Raw genomic sequence first — 18,730 nt, 5'->3', positions numbered from 1 at the left:
CCGACAAACCCCGACAGACCCTGACAAATCCCGACAAACCCCGACGTGTCAAGATATGTCGTATCATGTCGGGCCCACCGGCTACATGATGCCTCAAAGAGTGTGTAAAACAAAGAATGTGTAAAACAAATAATGTGTAAAACAAAGAATGTGTAAAACAAACCTGACGGTATCTATCTCTCTGTTGTCTCATCATCTCCATCGGACTGTCTGTTTGTATTGGAGAGGTGCTGGTATCAAGGTACTGGTATTCTGCCTGTAAAATATGATATTATTAGGCTGTCAGCTGTCTTATAGTAACCGGGTTAAATAATTGTGGAAAATTTTGTTATAAGTAACATTAAAATCCTTTAAATTTGTTTTCAAGCCAGATCCCAACAATATCCTGAAGCTGCAATAATATGTTTTGAATTAGCTTACGTCTGTTTCGTGAACAGTCTTGACAAAGAAAGCCTCTCCGTTTGCGCCAAGTTTCATCTGCAGACTAACCGGTCTTCCATTCACCGTGATATCTACCTACAAACGCAGATACTTCAAGGTGGATTATATCTAGCTTAACAAACATTTCTATAATTATTCAGTAAACATTCGTGATCATTTCTTATTTGTTTACTCCCAGTCGGAAGGAATTAATAAAAATTCCAGCTGCTTACCAGTTTCTCAGCACTCTGAAGAACGTTTAGTTTCCCAAATCTCACGTGAAAGGGAGAAGAAAGGAATGTTCCATCAGGTTGTCTAACTACGATCACATCTAGTGCACCTGGTAGAGGTATCAGTTTAAGAATTTTGCGGACTTTAGGTGTAAACATTTGCCTTAATCTACAATCAAACTTGTTCAAGAGTGAAATTAAAATTTAACTTGTTTTCAAATTCAAAACATTATTAACACGTGCTCATTGTAGATGAAGGTTACGTGTATTTTACACTATAAGGAAGCTTTAATTCCAGCAATACATTATACAACCTTGACTATATATTATGATAAATGGAAAATTGGTCGCAAATTAATTTTCGTGCAAAAAATTGTTAGAGACCTTTGCCCAATTTTTGTATCAAATAAATTTTTCAGACGTTAGGTAGTATTACTACTGTATTATCATAGTAATAATATATCATACAACTCTATTTAAATCAGAAACGGAACATAAAACAAATCATAATGATCTGATGATTCACCCAGAAAAGAATATAGAAAACGTAAATTTGATAAACTCAGGACTCTCTCTCACAATTAGTAGTCCTGAGCAAATCCGCATATTTTACCCTTTGAGATACTTTTGTGCCAATATTTACGCAGCTATGGCAAGTAAAGGCGTGTCTGTATTTTTCCATGGACCTGATTCACGAAAGATTTGTTTTTGAATGCGCCAAAAAAGACAAAGAAGGCAGAATCTTGTAATCTTAGGAAGTTAGGAGGAGCACTGAGCAGGTATCTTAGTAGCATGATTGTATGGTAACTTTGAACTACACGTTTATTGCACTCAAATAATCGATTAATCAGCTGTGTAAAAGTAGGAGTGCTTTAGAAATTCGTTTAGAATCTCATCAGAACCAACACCCTTACCATTCTTCAGCCTTTTGGCAGCTATGGGGTTGCCTAGTGGCTCAAATAATTGATCACTGTCAGGACCTGTGTAGTGTTGCTCAAAAAAATACATTTTAACTCAGCAAGATAGTAGGAGAGCATGCAAATTATTAAAATAATAAATTAACACTTATTATTACTCACCAGTGAGAGTTGCTCCGTTGATCCCGTCATAGTAACCTTTTACACTGCTGAATATGGATGTCACATAATTCATCTATCAGTTCAACAACAATCTCATCAGAACGTTCCTCCGAGTGGTAACTGCAGCTGGTAACTGCTGGTAACTGCAGCTGGTAACTGCTGGTAACTGCGGGTAACTGCTGGTATGGTAACTGCTGGTAACTGCTGGTAACTGCTGGTAACTCACTGCAGCTGGGTTTCTGTTCCGGTCTCTCCTTGTTCTAATGAAGGTTAACTTGTTAGGGGAACAGAGATACAGGGTTATAAAGTTATAAATAGATTGCAATTTATCACAATATATTGTTTCTCATGCGTTTTTAGCTGGACCACACACTTTGATATTAGAAACATTTTTGATAATTTTTGACGATTTTAACTATTTTAGTTTGGGGTTTTGATGTAAATAAGATTCAAGGATTCCAAATAAGAAACAATAGCATTTGAACAAATAATATAAGAAAAGGGTCAACCGAAAAACTGGTCCTGGTTAATCCTTAAATTATATAAAGGTTTTAAATCCTTTCACAAGTAATTTACTGGAAAAGTAATAGTGCACTAAAGAGGTGTGAGTTAAACCTCCTCAATCGAACAAATAGTTCTCAGCAGTTGTTTCTTGACTTATAATATATAAGGCCAGCTTATATCCATTTTATGAGCAGTCTAGGCATTTTTGACAATCGATTTTAAAATGTATTTCTGTTCTTGCACATATTACATTATGAATCGTTTAAGATTGAAGATGTTTCACAGAAAAATTACTTGGCTACAAAAGCTACAACATAATATATAAAGAAACTTATATTTAAATTATTGCACTCTAACTGATGCAAACTATGGTTCAACTGTCACAAAAAGTTCTTATTTCTTAGCTTTGCTAGAGCCAGCTTTCTTTTCTTCTTCAATCTTCTTAGCCTCTATTTCGAACTCAGCGATAAGCTTGTTGGTATCGTCTCCAGATAGCACCTTAATCATGGTTCTGTCACCCTGTCTGGTGAGAGTTGCAATCTGTATCTTATCTGCGCTCAGCTTGTTGATGTCCAGGGTTTTGCTGAGTACTTTGACAGCCAGATGTAAAGCCTCCTTCATGGAGTTTCCTCCCTCTTTGTACTCTTGCTTCAGTAGGGAAACAGCAGCTGCGTGGTTGTGTCCAATACATGCTGCCTTCCAGCCACCATAGTTACCACTGGGATCAGATTGGTAGAGTTGGAATCCATACCTGGTGTCCCAGCCCATGTACAGGAGGGAGACTCCAAAGGGTCTCAAGCCACCTGTTTGTGTGTACCTCTGTTTAACATCACAGACACTTCTCACAAGCTGCTCAACAGGGATACTTTCTTGGTATGTAAACTCGTAACGTTGGGCAATCAGTCGAAGATTAGAAGTAAGAACATTGGCATCACTAGTAATTCCTGCTACACTGCATGCTGCATCTGATCCCAATCTGTATATTTTCTCAGATCCGAATGATTCATCCAACAATGAGTTGATGGTATTTCTACGCTCAACAGCCAGGACAACACCATCATTAGCTAGAATTCCCAAACAAGTGGCTGCATGACCTACAGCTTCCATAGCATATTCCACCTGGTACAGTCTGCCCTCAGGGGAGAATGTGGTAGTACGGGAGTCGTAACGCCGAGCCATTTCTTCTGGAATAAGTGAATTGTTATTTTAAAGATCATGATAGATAATTTATGACATGGAGCAGAGTATTAATTACAAACAGAGCAAGTCGGTAAATTACTGGGTTGAAGATTTTAAGAATCTTATATTAATTTTAAGAATCTTAAATATCAATCAAGATCCATTTGAAGAATGAATCTTGGATAACTTGGGAAACTTATAAAAGTAGTTACAGCCATTTCAAATCAATAAAAACTACACAAATGGTTTGATAAAATAATAAATTAAATTTGAAGGAATCATTCTAATACAGATTCAGAAAGTCAGAATGTGCCATAATTATGTGCATATGGTCAAAAATACTTTCAAAATTCATCACTTTAAACCACAAACTTCTTGTAAAAACCCAATATGCGTTTAGAGTAAATTTTCAGCAACTCCCTTTAATTAGACAACTGAGAACAGATAAGCAAAACGATGTTATCACGGATCACCGAGTAGTAATCGGGTATATCGTTGGTGTCCTGTATAATCTTCTAATAAAATCAATGCTATACCAGATACAAACTAATCACTACTGCAATCTGAGTCATTCGATTCATTGTCTGACTGACTGGATTCAACATCTCCGTCTATGCTCCCATCACTCTCCTCTTCCTCCTCTTCATCAGTTTTTTTCCAGTCTTTCACTTTATTGTTCATCATAAAGTCATCTTTCAAAACATTCCATTTTTTGTCCTCTTCTGATTTTTCGACAGGATTATTTTTGGGACGCACAAGATCAAGAAAAGATCCAGTTGTAACACTTTGGTGAATCTTGTCTCTTGCAGCTTCTGTTTTGACCTTTTTTAACTTGCTGTCAACATCTTTTTGATGTTGTTTGACGGCATTGAATAGTTGTATTATTCCTTTAGTTGCTACTTTGCTTAGTTTTCGCTCATTAATGACATCAGTGGATGAACTATCAAGTCTTCCCATCTCAAGAATGTCCCTCTTGGCTTTCTTTTTTTCAATCAGCTCCTTTCTGGACTTCTGTTCAACTTTCTTTCTTTTGCGGACAACAAAATCTCCATCTAAAATTTGCTTGTTCTTCTGCCCATGCTTTTGAACAAGTTTAGAGACTAAGTCTCCCATAGCAGCTAACGATTCATGTGATGCAATCGTTGCCATCGTATTTACGAAAACCCTGATAATTGAGGAAGTTAATGAAAACAATAAACTCAATTATTAATAAATCTAATGGGACTGAGCTGTAGGACAGTGAGTACCTAGCAATTCTGGCTGGAGAGGGGAGCCATAATTTCAAGTTTGTTAGTTACCATAGAGGTGACATGAAGGGTATCTACATCAGTCTGATGCACAATTACAGAATAATTATAGATAATTACAGTTTGAAAGTAAAGTTGTGTCTAGCTGAATCTTACTAAATGTGTCTAACATAACAAAAACAGAGCAGAAAACAAAACAAAAAAGAAAGAAATCAAAAAAGGGGGACCCCAACCCATGTAGCTTAGACACCTCACAGCAAGTAGACCAAAGTGGCTCTTGCTTGTGAACGGTGCATCAACTACCCACCGAAGCAGTGGGTTGGGAGTCCCCCCTGGAATCATTTCGTCCGTGAAATTATATACAATATAAAAATTCGCAGGATCACACATGTGTGGAGGACCTGGAGGAACTTAAAGAAGACCTAATGAAAAGTGGACACAAGGAGGGGACCTTAACGGAAACAGAGCCTGAAGCAGTCTTGAGGTCAATAGAACACGATTTGTATGAGAGGGAAGATAAGAAGCCAATCACTGACAAAGTTGTCTTTTCAGTGAAATTTTTCAAAGAGGTCACTGAACTTAGGAAGTTGGTACACACTACTAGTGAGGACATCAAACAATTATGCGGAGACGTACAGATATTGTTTGCACTACGTAAACAGCCATCTATAGGCAACACAGTAGTGCGCAATAGAAAACTCAGTTCGTGCTCCGAAACGGATTCTTTCACCGTCAGCCAAAACTGTGGCGGGAGAGGCTGTGCAACCTGTCCCCAACTGTTCAACTCCAACGAAGTTATCACTGTCAATGGTTTGGATTTAACTCTGGATTTCCGGTTGACATGTAAGGACAGCAATATAATTTATGTCGCCCAATGCCAAATTTGTAATAAACTTCCCCAGAGCCTAAAAGACGACACCTATTTCGGCCGAACGGTTTCTCCATTTCATATCAGAATGAATGGACACAGAAACAAGTTTAAAATTGATAATGAATTGTCATTTGAGAAGTCGGCACTTTCCATGCATTGTTTTCTAGCGCATAAATCTGATTTCACTATGGGAGTTTTTAAATTAGGTGTAGTAAGAAAAGTCCGACCAACAGCACTTGATAGAGAAGAGAGCATTCTTATTTCAAAATTTAGAACTAATATTTTTGGGTTAAATAGGATTGTAGTTACTCGCTGAATAATCTGTTATGCTCTGTTGTCCATTCTACCTAGCACATTGAGCTCTTTAGTAAAGTTTCAGATTAAAATCTGTTTGAATTTTCAAGTTGTTAACTTTTAAATTGCTTTCATTAGTCTAACCTAATTTTATTTTTATAGGCTAGTGATGTAAATATACGAAGAATTCACCTATATTTGTGCTGTCTTACTATGTGTCCAAACCAAATTGATTTGATACAATATAAATAGTACAGTAAAATATCTACAAAATTTAGCAAAAAAGATCCATAACTTAATTTCTTACTGGTTATTGTGCACTGAACTGTTAACTTTAAATGGATCACTATGCAATGAAACACACCAGTTGTTACAAGTAATTATCAAACCCCACAGACAACATGTTTGTGGTACATTCTGAAATAGAACACAATTAGTATATATTATATCGACTATCATAAATATATAAACCAAATATATAGCAATTCACAATCTCCCGTTCTTTCTTAAAAAGGCTTTGAAAGATTTAAAATATTAAATATAAAATAAAGGTGTCACAAGAAAGACTATAATCTTTCTAAATATAACTTCCCTCTTTGTGGATACATGCACAACATGTAATAGAAAATCGTTTTAAACGAGCACATTATATAAATCACAAATACCAATATATTCACTCTTTTAAACGAGCACATTATATAAATCACAAATACCAATATATTCACTCTTTTAACTTCTTTAAGTTTCAAATTATTAAGATTATTAAAATCCTTCACACACAATATTAAAAACTTTTAATACAATGTTTATTATTGGAATACAATTCTAAACAGTTCATTGTCAAATTCTCCTGACGACAATACCTCCCGTAGCAGTGAAGTTGGAGCTCCAGCTTTAGTCAAACAATCTGCAAGCTGTTTCTTTGTTGAAATCCAACGAACTGTCATTTCACTATTGTTCACTCGCTGTCTCAGGCAAGCTATTGGTATCCTCAATCCCTTGTCATCAACATTTTTCGAGGTTTGGATAGCATCATGTAGAGACTTGCAATCAGTCATTACAATGACATCAAGTTTTCCAGATAACATGATCTCACTCAGCTGAGCTTGGATCAACTCACATGTTTCCACTGCTTCGATCATTGCCCAACTCTCCGCTGCTAAAGTACTTTTACATACTCTCCGGATTTTTCTACTCTGCCATGTAATGGGGCAAGATTTTCCTGTAAGCGAAACAAGGAAAATTATGAAGCCTCCCTGAGAGCTACCATCCTTCAAGTTTCCATACGATGCATCACAGAAAACCACTAAGACTGACTCAGGCAACAGTAGTTTCTTAAACCTGAGTGTTAGAGGATTCTTTTCTAAGAACTTTACTGTTTTGTTTACCATTTTCAAATCTGCGATGGTCCCTTCAGTCACAGAATTACTAGCAAAACATGTAGCATAAGCTACATCTGGCCGTGTCTGTGTTGATACCCACAACAACTGTCCGCACACAGTTCTCAGTTGTTGCTTTTCTTTCTCGTTGATTGGGAGCGTATTTCGATTCACTCGGGTGGGGTCGATCTCTATTCTTGAAATCTGGTCTGCATACCCCAGTTGTGATACCAGAATTCCAGATTGTGTTTGCTTTACATCAAGACCAGTATAAGCAAATTCAACTTCGACCTCCGTACTTAGACGAAACTTCTTCTTCAGTTCCCCAATAACTTCCCTTTCAAACTTCTTGCTTCCACTGAACATCAGATCGTCAACATGCACAGCAATGATACCCTCGAGTTTTCCTTCATCATACCAGAACATGAATGACTCATCAAATGACGATACCACAACATTTAACTTCACTAGAGTATCACGAAGCTCAACATACCACATTCTAGGTCCGTCTACTAACCCGTAAATACATTTGTTCAGTTTCCAGATTTTCCTCGTTTCAGCTTCCTTCGGAGGAATAATGAAGACATCTCTTGAAATCTTCTTGCCTTGCAAGAAGGCAGCCTGAACATCGATGTGTTGTAACTTCCAACTTTCTGTTGCAACTATTGTAAGGAGCAGTCTTATAGAGTCCCTGTTACATGTTGGGGAGTCCTTTCGTATGTTGCTACTATTTTCTTGATAACCAAGTGCCACTAAACGAGCTTTAACAGAACCTTCTGCTTTCTTTGTAATTACCCAACGAACACCAACATTGGACTGTTCGTTTGCATCAACTTCCACGTAAACCTTGTTTACTTTGAACTTCTCAAGCTCTGCTAGCTTGGCATCTACAACTGCTTGGTCATACATACTCACACTGGACAGCAACACCTCTTCTTCTGTTTCTGGTGACAAGTCATCTCTCCAATTCACAGCAAGCTCATACCAATCCACACATTGGATGCTCTCCTCACCATCAAGTTGAATATTTACACAGTTTTTGTAACTGCCAGTTGATTTCCCCGCACGGCTATGGATATAAGCTTTATGCCAGATCTCACCATCCTCCTCTGGATACTTTGGAAGAAACTCCACGTGACTTCTTGCTTTAGGAAGTCCTGATTTGTGCTGAGGTCTGATTGTTGCTGTTGTCTCACTTTGAGGCAGTGTTTCTGTTTCCGGTACAGAAACTGCTGTTTCCATAGAGCAAGATGGTTGATCCTCTAGGAAATTTCTCTGCGTCTCTAATGGGGATTTTGGTGAACTTGATACAATACTCGGGTTAGGTTGCCCAACAACTGACTCTGAGGTAATGGGATATCCTGTTGTTGTATCCCTGGTTAGATGACATGCACTGCACTTATAATACTGATTTCCATGCTTTAAAATATATAAATGAGTAATGTCTCTCCCCAGTATAACACCTGGCCCACTCCATTTTGCAGATCCTTTTCTCTTGTACATCACCTTTTCACCGTTGCTATAATACTCATCATTGCTTGTCCGAACTTGGCTTTGCAGAGCTCTACGTATCTTGTTGCTACTTTCACACTTTGCAAATGCTTGCCTTGCACTGTGCATTGCATTAACATTATCAGCCACGGTTTTACTCACCGTTGTTTCTTCTAAAGCTGGCAGTCTATCATCGATGACATTCGGAAGTGAAGGGTTACGGCCCATTGTCAACTGATTTGCAGAAAACCCACCAAACATCTGCATGGAGTTTTTCGCACTTAGTGCCCAACACAATGCAACTTCCCAGTTGCATTTTGAATCTTCCTTCGTTTTTACCATCATCTCTGTCAGCATCTTATGATGACGTTCTACAATCCCATTGCTCCAAGGGCTCTCGGCAGCTGAATTTTGCACATCCACATTGAATCTTTGACACATCTCATTAAACTCCTCATTGGCGAACTCTCCACCATTATCAGCCATGAATTTCTTTGGATTTCCAAAGATGGATATCCATCCAGAGCAAATTCCTTGGATGATTGTCTCTTTCTTCTTATTGTAGATTATTCTAGCTGCTGAATATCTTGTCACCGAATCAATCATATGCAAGATATACACATTAGGAGTGCCAGGAACATTCTTAAGGTCCATTGCAACACATTCGTTGAACACCTTTCCTCTTGGGAGACCCACCACTGGTCTTGACTTGGGTTTCTTGTACATCAGACATATTTTACAACTGCTGGATACCTCATCAATTGCTTTCGTGTATTCTGGTCTCTTAAATCCTGCAGTTTTCAGCAATGTTTTCAGTTTATCACTAGGAGGGTGTGAGAATTGTTTGTGGATTTTTTCCACTTTCCTCCTAATCTCCTTTTCGTCAGTACCAAACAAACCTTCTTCGCTGATTGTCATCACCAGATGTGGGGTCTTTCGATCTGGCGGCCCAATGGTCATGCGTCTTTTATTACAAAGAGGAACGCAATAGTGCTTTGATTTAGTTTCAAACAAATCAACACAATCTCCACTGAATCTCATTGTATCATTTGTGAAATCCAACACAGCACCAGCTCTCTTTAACGATGCTTTACTGAGAAGCAACGGCAGTTCTTTCTCAACAATGTTTGCTTCTATCCGAACATCTGTCTTTCCTATTCGCCCAGGGATGATAGTCTTTTCTGTGGAAATGACTTCGAGTCCATCCCCAAATCTAAAAGGCGTCGAGCAAGGTTCACTAACCATCATTTTCAGTTGTTTTTCTTCCAGAGTTTCTCTGTAGTGATTCACCCAGTTCCTACCAACAACTGTCTTTGTACATCCGGAATCAATAACTGCACATGCTAATGACTCATATACAAGAGAACCAAGGTTCGTATCACTCATCAGGCACTCTTCAGGAATCTCAACAACATCTTCAGATTCAGACACCACCATGAATGTTAAGAATGCACCCTCTGCTTCCATGGCCGTAACATTCTCAGCACCATCTTGTGCGAAATACTGTGCATTATCTGTTGAACTTGAAGAAGCTCTGTTCTTGCTTGTGCACCATCTTGCAATATGGTTTTTATCGCCACAAGCATAGCATCCAGTATACGCACTCTTTTGTCGATTATACGGATGATGATGATTCCCACGTCCTCTTGACATCCTTCTGTAGTTTCCTCGTCCACCTCTTGGGGTTGAGTTGTATGTATAGTTACATTCCTCATGTTCCACCTTCACTGATATTGACGCAGGCGGTGTGGAAAGGTTCGATTGGACAGAGAAGATTTTCCCGATTGTTTCACACATATCTTTATAAGTAAGATCCTTTACAGTTGCCAAAGCGAGATCATATTTTTCTGACGGAAGGTTAGCGCTGTTAAGGAATCTGTAGGCCAGGACTGCTTCAGGAAGAGTGATTTTGTGTCTCCTGAGATCCGCTAGCAACTTCTCAAACTCAGATATGTAACTCTGTAGAGACAACCCTTCTGGTCTCACATATTTTTCAAACTTACCGTAAACTCGGTAACAGGTTTGAGCTGAGTCCTCTAAATAGATTTTGTCAAGATGACTTAAAATCTTCGCTATTGCATCCTCTGCAATTAGGACATCTTTCCCCAATGATCGTACTGTATCCTTTATCTTCCCTTGTTTCAATTCTAAGAGCAATGCAGTTCCTTGTCTCTTTTTCTCTAAACCCGTGAACTCTTGCCACAGCTGCAGGTCTAACTTCCAATTGCAGTAGTCCTGATCCTCACTGTATGCCGGTGGGGCTTTGTAATTACTAGTTACTCTAACTGTCTCTGGGGGTGCCATTGCGTCCTTCTCTGCTACCACTTGTTAACTTTAAATGGATCACTATGCAATGAAACACACCAGTTGTTACAAGTAATTATCAAACCCCACAGACAACATGTTTGTGGTACATTCTGAAATAGAACACAATTAGTATATATTATATCGACTATCATAAATATATAAACCAAATATATACCAAACAAGGGATGGTATGAGCTTGCTGTGAATTGGAGAGATGACTTGTCACCAGAAACAGAAGAAGAGGTGTTGCTGTCCAGTGTGAGTATGTATGACCAAGCAGTTGTAGATGCCAAGCTAGCAGAGCTTGAGAAGTTCAAAGTAAACAAGGTTTACGTGGAAGTTGATGCAAACGAACAGTCCAATGTTGGTGTTCGTTGGGTAATTACAAAGAAAGCAGAAGGTTCTGTTAAAGCTCGTTTAGTGGCACTTGGTTATCAAGAAAATAGTAGCAACATACGAAAGGACTCCCCAACATGTAACAGGGACTCTATAAGACTGCTCCTTACAATAGTTGCAACAGAAAGTTGGAAGTTACAACACATCGATGTTCAGGCTGCCTTCTTGCAAGGCAAGAAGATTTCAAGAGATGTCTTCATTATTCCTCCGAAGGAAGCTGAAACGAGGAAAATCTGGAAACTGAACAAATGTATTTACGGGTTAGTAGACGGACCTAGAATGTGGTATGTTGAGCTTCGTGATACTCTAGTGAAGTTAAATGTTGTGGTATCGTCATTTGATGAGTCATTCATGTTCTGGTATGATGAAGGAAAACTCGAGGGTATCATTGCTGTGCATGTTGACGATCTGATGTTCAGTGGAAGCAAGAAGTTTGAAAGGGAAGTTATTGGGGAACTGAAGAAGAAGTTTCGTCTAAGTACGGAGGTCGAAGTTGAATTTGCTTATACTGGTCTTGATGTAAAGCAAACACAATCTGGAATTCTGGTATCACAACTGGGGTATGCAGACCAGATTTCAAGAATAGAGATCGACCCCACCCGAGTGAATCGAAATACGCTCCCAATCAACGAGAAAGAAAAGCAACAACTGAGAACTGTGTGCGGACAGTTGTTGTGGGTATCAACACAGACACGGCCAGATGTAGCTTATGCTACATGTTTTGCTAGTAATTCTGTGACTGAAGGGACCATCGCAGATTTGAAAATGGTAAACAAAACAGTAAAGTTCTTAGAAAAGAATCCTCTAACACTCAGGTTTAAGAAACTACTGTTGCCTGAGTCAGTCTTAGTGGTTTTCTGTGATGCATCGTATGGAAACTTGAAGGATGGTAGCTCTCAGGGAGGCTTCATAATTTTCCTTGTTTCGCTTACAGGAAAATCTTGCCCCATTACATGGCAGAGTAGAAAAATCCGGAGAGTATGTAAAAGTACTTTAGCAGCGGAGAGTTGGGCAATGATCGAAGCAGTGGAAACATGTGAGTTGATCCAAGCTCAGCTGAGTGAGATCATGTTATCTGGAAAACTTGATGTCATTGTAATGACTGATTGCAAGTCTCTACATGATGCTATCCAAACCTCGAAAAATGAAACACACCAGTTGTTACAAGTAATTATCAAACCCCACAGACAACATGTTTGTGGTACATTCTGAAATAGAACACAATTAGTATATATTATATCGACTATCATAAATATATAAACCAAATATATAGCAATTCACAATCTCCCGTTCTTTCTTAAAAAGGCTTTGAAAGATTTAAAATATTAAATATAAAATAAAGGTGTCACAAGAAAGACTATAATCTTTCTAAATATAACTTCCCTCTTTGTGGATACATGCACAACATGTAATAGAAAATCGTTTTAAACGAGCACATTATATAAATCACAAATACCAATATATTCACTCTTTTAAACGAGCACATTATATAAATCACAAATACCAATAGGGGGACCCCAACCCATGTAGCTTAGACACCTCACAGCAAGTAGACCAAAGTGGCTCTTGCTTGTGAACGGTGCATCAACTACCCACCGAAGCAGTGGGTTGGGAGTCCCCCCTGGAATCATTTCGTCCGTGAAATTATATACAATATAAAAATTCGCAGGATCACACATGTGTGGAGGACCTGGAGGAACTTAAAGAAGACCTAATGAAAAGTGGACACAAGGAGGGGACCTTAACGGAAACAGAGCCTGAAGCAGTCTTGAGGTCAATAGAACACGATTTGTATGAGAGGGAAGTGTTACTATTCTCACTGAGCTGCGAGGGCCACATCGCTGCAGTGTTTCTATTTCTATTATGGATTGTATTTGTATTTATATTCATTTATTTATTTATTAAGATGACTAACCATCTATCTCCATAGGAGTGGTGGGGCTGTTTTTACACTACAATTACTGCCTATCATTGCACCGTCTAACCAGTAAAACATGGTAAACAGTGAAGATGAAAAAGAAAGTAATCCACCACCTGATACAGCAACATCATCAAATGTTCAAGGAGCAGTACTGCAACCAGAGCCAATACAAGTGCAGTACCAACAGCCAGCAGCCCGCCTTACAGCCCCACCGCAATGGAAAGCATCTATGAGTTATGAGGAATGGAGACTACAAGTTGAGATGTGGGACAAATTATGTGCAGTCAGAAAAGTAGACCCCGCAGAGCAAGGGTATGCCTTGTTCAACCTAGTATCTCAACACACTGATCATAATATCGTATCAAAGCTCAACTCAGCAGTAAAAAACAAAGACATCGATGTTCTTGACGGGGAAGGAGTACAAAACATCATGAAGCTATTAGATAGAACATACAGGAAAGATGATACCAGTAAGATGATGAAATCCTGGTCGGATTTTATCAATCTTAGGAGAAAGGACAGTCAAGATATGTCAAGCTTTCTCAATAACTTTGATCAAGCCAACACCAACTTGAAAATTAGCAAGATAACTCTTCCTGGAACTGTGTTAGCATTACACATGCTAGAAAGATCCGGTTTATCAGCAAATGACAAAAAGCTGGTAATGACTGGAGTTGAGTTAGTTAAAACAGAGTCTGTTGTTGAAGATATGATGAATTCAATCAAGAAATACTTTGGTGAAGGAATCCGTGAGGTTGAAAAGAGACCACAATGTGATACGCCCATCAAAGAAGAGCCAGTATTCAATGGTGAGAGACTTTTTTCTGAATCGTCAGAATCTACACGTTCATCATCAGATCCTGATAACATGTCTGAAGAAGAGGAAGCCTACTACACCAATTGGAGAAATAGAGGAAAGGCTTGGAGAAGAACAGATAATAACAGATCATACAACAATCACATCTCAAGATTTAATCGTGACAAAAGGGATAATGGCAAAGGAGAATACAAGCCAAAGAGATATTCAGATAATGATCGAAGAAGAGATAACTCTAGAAGTTTCAAAAAAGAGTACTCTAAGACATATAAGACAGCTGACGACTCTAGGGCAACTCAGAAGTTTAACCCCCGGTTGAGATGTAATAGATGCGAATCAGTAATGCATTTGATTAAAGATTGTCCTCATTCAGATAGATCAGAAAATGTTAATGAATGTAGAGAGATTTCAGAGATGGAGACAGCAGAATGCCATCAGGTAGCACTTTTAGACTCTGCTTGCTCGAAGAATGTAGTTGGCGAAGAATGGATTCGTGAGTACATAGATAACCTGACAGAAGAGGACAAAGCACTCCTGAAAGTGTCAGACGCCCGTTCAAAATACAGTTTTGGAGGTAGTGACCCTATTGCTGCCGCAGATGCGGTGAGAGTACCTTGTATAATTGCCGGAAAAAAGACATTCCTTTGGGCTGATATAGTGCAAAGGAATATTCCATTTCTGATCTCCAAAGAAGAGATGGCAAAGCGAGGGTTTAAATTAGACCTTGGTACAAGTACGATTGAAGTAGATGGAGAGGTGATCCCTGTTATAACAACCGAGTCAGGTCTGATTGGCATATCTCTATGGGATTATAATGAAGTTGCTATAGAAGAGCAATGTAATCTAGTCAATCTAGATGACACAGTCAGCAGTATTACCAAACTTCATAAGCAGCTGGGTCATTGTTCAGCAGAGAATCTGAAAAAGATTACCAAAAATGCAAACGTACAAGGTGAAAATGTGAACAAGGTGATTGATCAAGTGCTAAAAGAATGTGATGCCTGTGCGAGATATAAAAGAACACCCTCCACACCAGTCGTTGGATTACCTATGGCAACGAAGTTCAATGAGGTAGTAGCTCTTGATTTGAAACAATTTACTGGAATCAATGGTTATGTGATTTACATTGTTGATATGTTCTCAAGATTCTGCAAAGCTAGGGTGATTTCCAACAAAAAGCCAGAGACAGTAATAAAAGCCTTTACTATGGAATGGATTGCAGCAGGTATGGGACCTCCAGGAAAAATATTAGTGGACAATGGAGGAGAATTCGCAAACAATGAACTTAATGATCTCAGTGAACAACTCAACTTTGAAATTTGTGTTACCAGTGCCTACTCACCTTGGTCAAATGGCTTATGTGAAAGAAACCATGCTGTGGTTGACAAATCAGTGCTTAAAATGATGTATGACGGGTTTCCATTGAAGATAGCACTTGCATGGTCAATCAATGCCAAGAACACACTGTACAATGTCAGTGGATTTTCTCCAGTGCAGATAGTGACAGGTCAGAATCCAAACTTTCCTGGGGTATCTTACAACTTGCTACCTGCTAATGAAGGAGCAGATGAATCATTATCAAGCGACATTCAAAGGAATCTTAATGCAATGTATCTAAGCAGAAAAGCATATCTAGAGGCAGAGAATTCAGAAAGAGTTAAAAGAGCTTTGAAAAGACCCTTACGAGATATCAACCAAGACTTTATGATTGGTGATGTTGTATTCTACAAAAGACCTAATATTGAACGCTGGAAAGGACCTGCCAAGATAGTCGGCAAGGAAGGAAAGACTCTTATACTGAGGCATGGAGGACTGCTTATCAAAGCAGCAAGCTGTAGAATTGTGAAACGAGAATATATAATGAGTGACGAGCACAACCAAAACAATGATGATATCTTGGAAACAGAGAATAGCCAACATGATGAAGCAGTCAATCTTAACGATGATCAGTTTGATGAAGCTGCTGAAAACATAGAAGAAATGCCTATTCAATTTCAAGTGCCAGTGGAAACAGAGGAAATACCAACAGGACAAGAAATTATGAGCTCTTCTCCAATACTTGAAATAGACTCTAAGATAATTTCCAATGAACAAAAACAACAACTCAAGATTAAGTATTTGGAAACTAGACTTCAGAAAAACGATGTTTCGGTCGGAGATACGGTGAAACTTGTTAAAGAAGGAAAAGAAAATGAATGGGAGACATGTACCGTGACTCAAAAAGGAAAACGGCTTGGCAGAAAAGATCACTGGGTGAAACTTATGACAACCCAAGGTGAAGAAAAGCTGATAGATTGTACAAAGACGGCTATGTACAAAGCTGATGCTGCTATTCATGCAGAACCTGGAGACGATCACGAAGAATGTAATGTTGTGACAATTCCCACTTCCAGACACAATGAAGATGTGGTTATTAAGGCTAAAGTTATTGAATTGACTAACTGGAAGCAGAGAGAAGTATATGATGAAGTCAAGGATTGTGATCAGAATGTCATTACAACAACTTGGGTAATAACAGAAAAACCCAGCACTGAACTTGGAGTTAAAGCCCGGTTAGTAGTCCGTGGATTTCAAGAGCAAAATCAGTCGATTGAAGTGGAGTCACCTACAGTATTCAAAAACACTCTTAAGGTTGTACTTGCTATAGCTGCAAACCAGCAGTGGCAACTAACAACGATTGATATCAAAGCTGCTTTTCTGCAAGGAAATAAAATTGAAAGAAATGTTTATGTCATACCACCCAAGGAAGCTCATGTAGAAAAAGGTTATTTGTGGAGATTGAGAAAGACAGTGTATGGTTTAAATGATGCGGCAAGAGCTTGGTTTATCAGTGTGAAGGGACTTCTTATCAACCTTGGTTGTACTCAATCAGTGTTAGATCCTGCTTTGTTCATATGGAGAACTAGTACTGGATTCGAAGGAATACTGGTGCTTCACGTTGATGATTTCTTAGTAGCTGGTACAAATTCATTCTTTGATAGAGTTGTAAAAGAACTGACATCAAACTTTGAAGCTGGTAAAATATGCAAATCAAAGTTCAATTACATTGGTCTATCAGTTGAGCAGACAGAAGACGGTATCCTAGTGAACCAACATGAATATATCCGAGATCTAGCAGATGTCATCAATGATAAAGAACATGAGATATATCATCTGTCGACTGACAGGAAGCTTAGAACAATATGTGGTCAGTTGAACTGGGTAGCTGCTCAATCACGCCCAGATTTGTCATTCATGACGTATGATTTAAATGTAACAAAGAGTGTAGATCCAGTAGAAGCTGTTAAGAAGGCCAATAAAGCATTCAGACGGATGAAAGAGCTCAACGGTTGTTACAACACAAAGTTCTCAAAGTTAGGAGACATTTCTACACTAAAGATTGTGATCTACTCTGATGCATCATCTATGAACCTCGGTGACAAGGTGTCCACAGGAAAAGGTCATCTAATAGTCCTAATGAATGAGGAAGGAAAGATATCACCGTTATCATGGGGAAGTCATAAATGTAAACGAGTTGTAAGCAGCACTTTGAGCGCAGAGACTTTGGCATTCAAAGATACATTAGATCATGGAGTGTATGTCTCTCATCTGATAAGTGAGATCTACTTCGATCAATTTGATAAGTCAATGGTTCCAGTAATAGGCTTTACAGACAATCAATCATTAGATAAAGCTTTGCGATCAAGTAAACATGTTGAAGAAAAGAGGTTGAACGTTGATCTGGCTACCATTAGACAAATGCAGCAGAAAGATGAGATTGAAGTAAAATGGGAAGAGGGAGCTAAACAGCTTGCGGATCCCTTTACTAAAATAACCAGTAACAGTGATAAACTTTTAGTGATGCTAAATAAAGGAGAAATTGTTTCAATTTAATTGGTATTTAATGGTTTTTTAATTAGCGGTAGGTTTTGACGCCAATGAAACAGTGTGCATTTGTTTTTTAATTGTTTATAATTTGTTTATAATTACGAGTGACGATGACTTTAATGTATAATTAACCTTTTTAAAAAAAAATTTAAAAAAAAAAAAAAAAAAAAAAAAAAAAAAAAAAAAAAAAAAAAAAAAAACAACAACAACAACAACAATCCGAAGTCCCGGTGACACTTTGTCAAGAACAGCTTATTAAAAGAAAAAGACAATCCGAAGTCCCGGTGACACTTTGTCAAGAATCAGCCCATAAAAAAAAAAAAAAAAAAAAAAAAAAAAAAAAAAAAAAAAAAACTAACAATATTTACAGGGTTTCACAAGGAATTGGTACCTGTGCATCTCTGCTTTGTTTTTGGATCTTGTGATCTCTCTGTGGTAGTGTGGCTCTCCTCTTGGCTAGTACCTACTCTCACCTTGCTCTCAACGTGACAGACTACTTACTTTCTCCTGCTATCTATGGCCGTTGTGAGAACGGGATACAGACTATGATTAGTACAGTGTAAGAAATTGAAAGGACTGAAAGAATTGAAATGAACAGTATTATTATGATTTTTGAAAAAGGAAGGAAGAAAGAATTGAGAATGTGATGATAGTTTTTGGAAAAGTGATGATGATAGTTTTTGGAAAAGTTTTAATCTGTTTTAGAAATTGGGGTAAGATGTTACTAT

General features: G+C 38.3%; 5 protein-coding genes across 5 annotated transcripts in view; 1 reads left to right on the top strand and 4 right to left on the bottom strand.

The window, feature by feature from the left end:
- LOC134822730 (phosphatidate phosphatase LPIN1-like) overlaps positions 1-18,730 on the bottom strand; it is a 582,707-nt gene that overhangs the window by 9,021 nt on the left and 554,956 nt on the right. Inside the window, 4 exon segments of the mRNA XM_063833955.1 lie at positions 164-256; positions 421-516; positions 654-760; positions 1,730-1,989. Of these exon segments, the coding sequence (XP_063690025.1) occupies positions 164-256; positions 421-516; positions 654-760; positions 1,730-1,802 (369 nt within the window). The 5' untranslated portion in view covers positions 1,803-1,989.
- LOC134823126 (titin-like) overlaps positions 1-18,730 on the top strand; it is a 97,356-nt gene that overhangs the window by 56,364 nt on the left and 22,262 nt on the right. The gene's annotated exons all lie outside the window — the stretch shown is intronic.
- Positions 2,186-3,418, bottom strand: LOC134822740 (proteasome subunit alpha type-4-like). The gene has a single exon (XM_063833979.1). The coding sequence runs from the start codon at positions 3,410-3,412 to the stop codon at positions 2,627-2,629; it is 786 nt and encodes a 261-aa protein (XP_063690049.1). The 5' UTR covers positions 3,413-3,418; the 3' UTR covers positions 2,186-2,626.
- Positions 3,656-4,656, bottom strand: LOC134822919 (RRP15-like protein). Its single transcript, XM_063834195.1, has one exon. It carries the CDS (start codon positions 4,559-4,561, stop codon positions 3,959-3,961), a length of 603 nt encoding a protein of 200 aa, XP_063690265.1. The 5' UTR covers positions 4,562-4,656; the 3' UTR covers positions 3,656-3,958.
- LOC134823129 (uncharacterized) lies at positions 6,634-10,998 on the bottom strand. The gene has a single exon (XM_063834476.1). The coding sequence runs from the start codon at positions 10,996-10,998 to the stop codon at positions 6,634-6,636; it is 4,365 nt and encodes a 1,454-aa protein (XP_063690546.1).

This window comes from Bolinopsis microptera, chromosome 11 (genome assembly GCF_026151205.1).
Source record: "Bolinopsis microptera isolate Bmic1 chromosome 11, MBARI_Bmic_1.0, whole genome shotgun sequence".
In the NCBI taxonomy this organism is placed as follows: domain Eukaryota; kingdom Metazoa; phylum Ctenophora; class Tentaculata; order Lobata; family Bolinopsidae; genus Bolinopsis; species Bolinopsis microptera.
The sequence above is the reverse complement of the archived record's forward strand: the minus strand, read 5'-3'. Positions and strand labels throughout refer to the sequence as shown.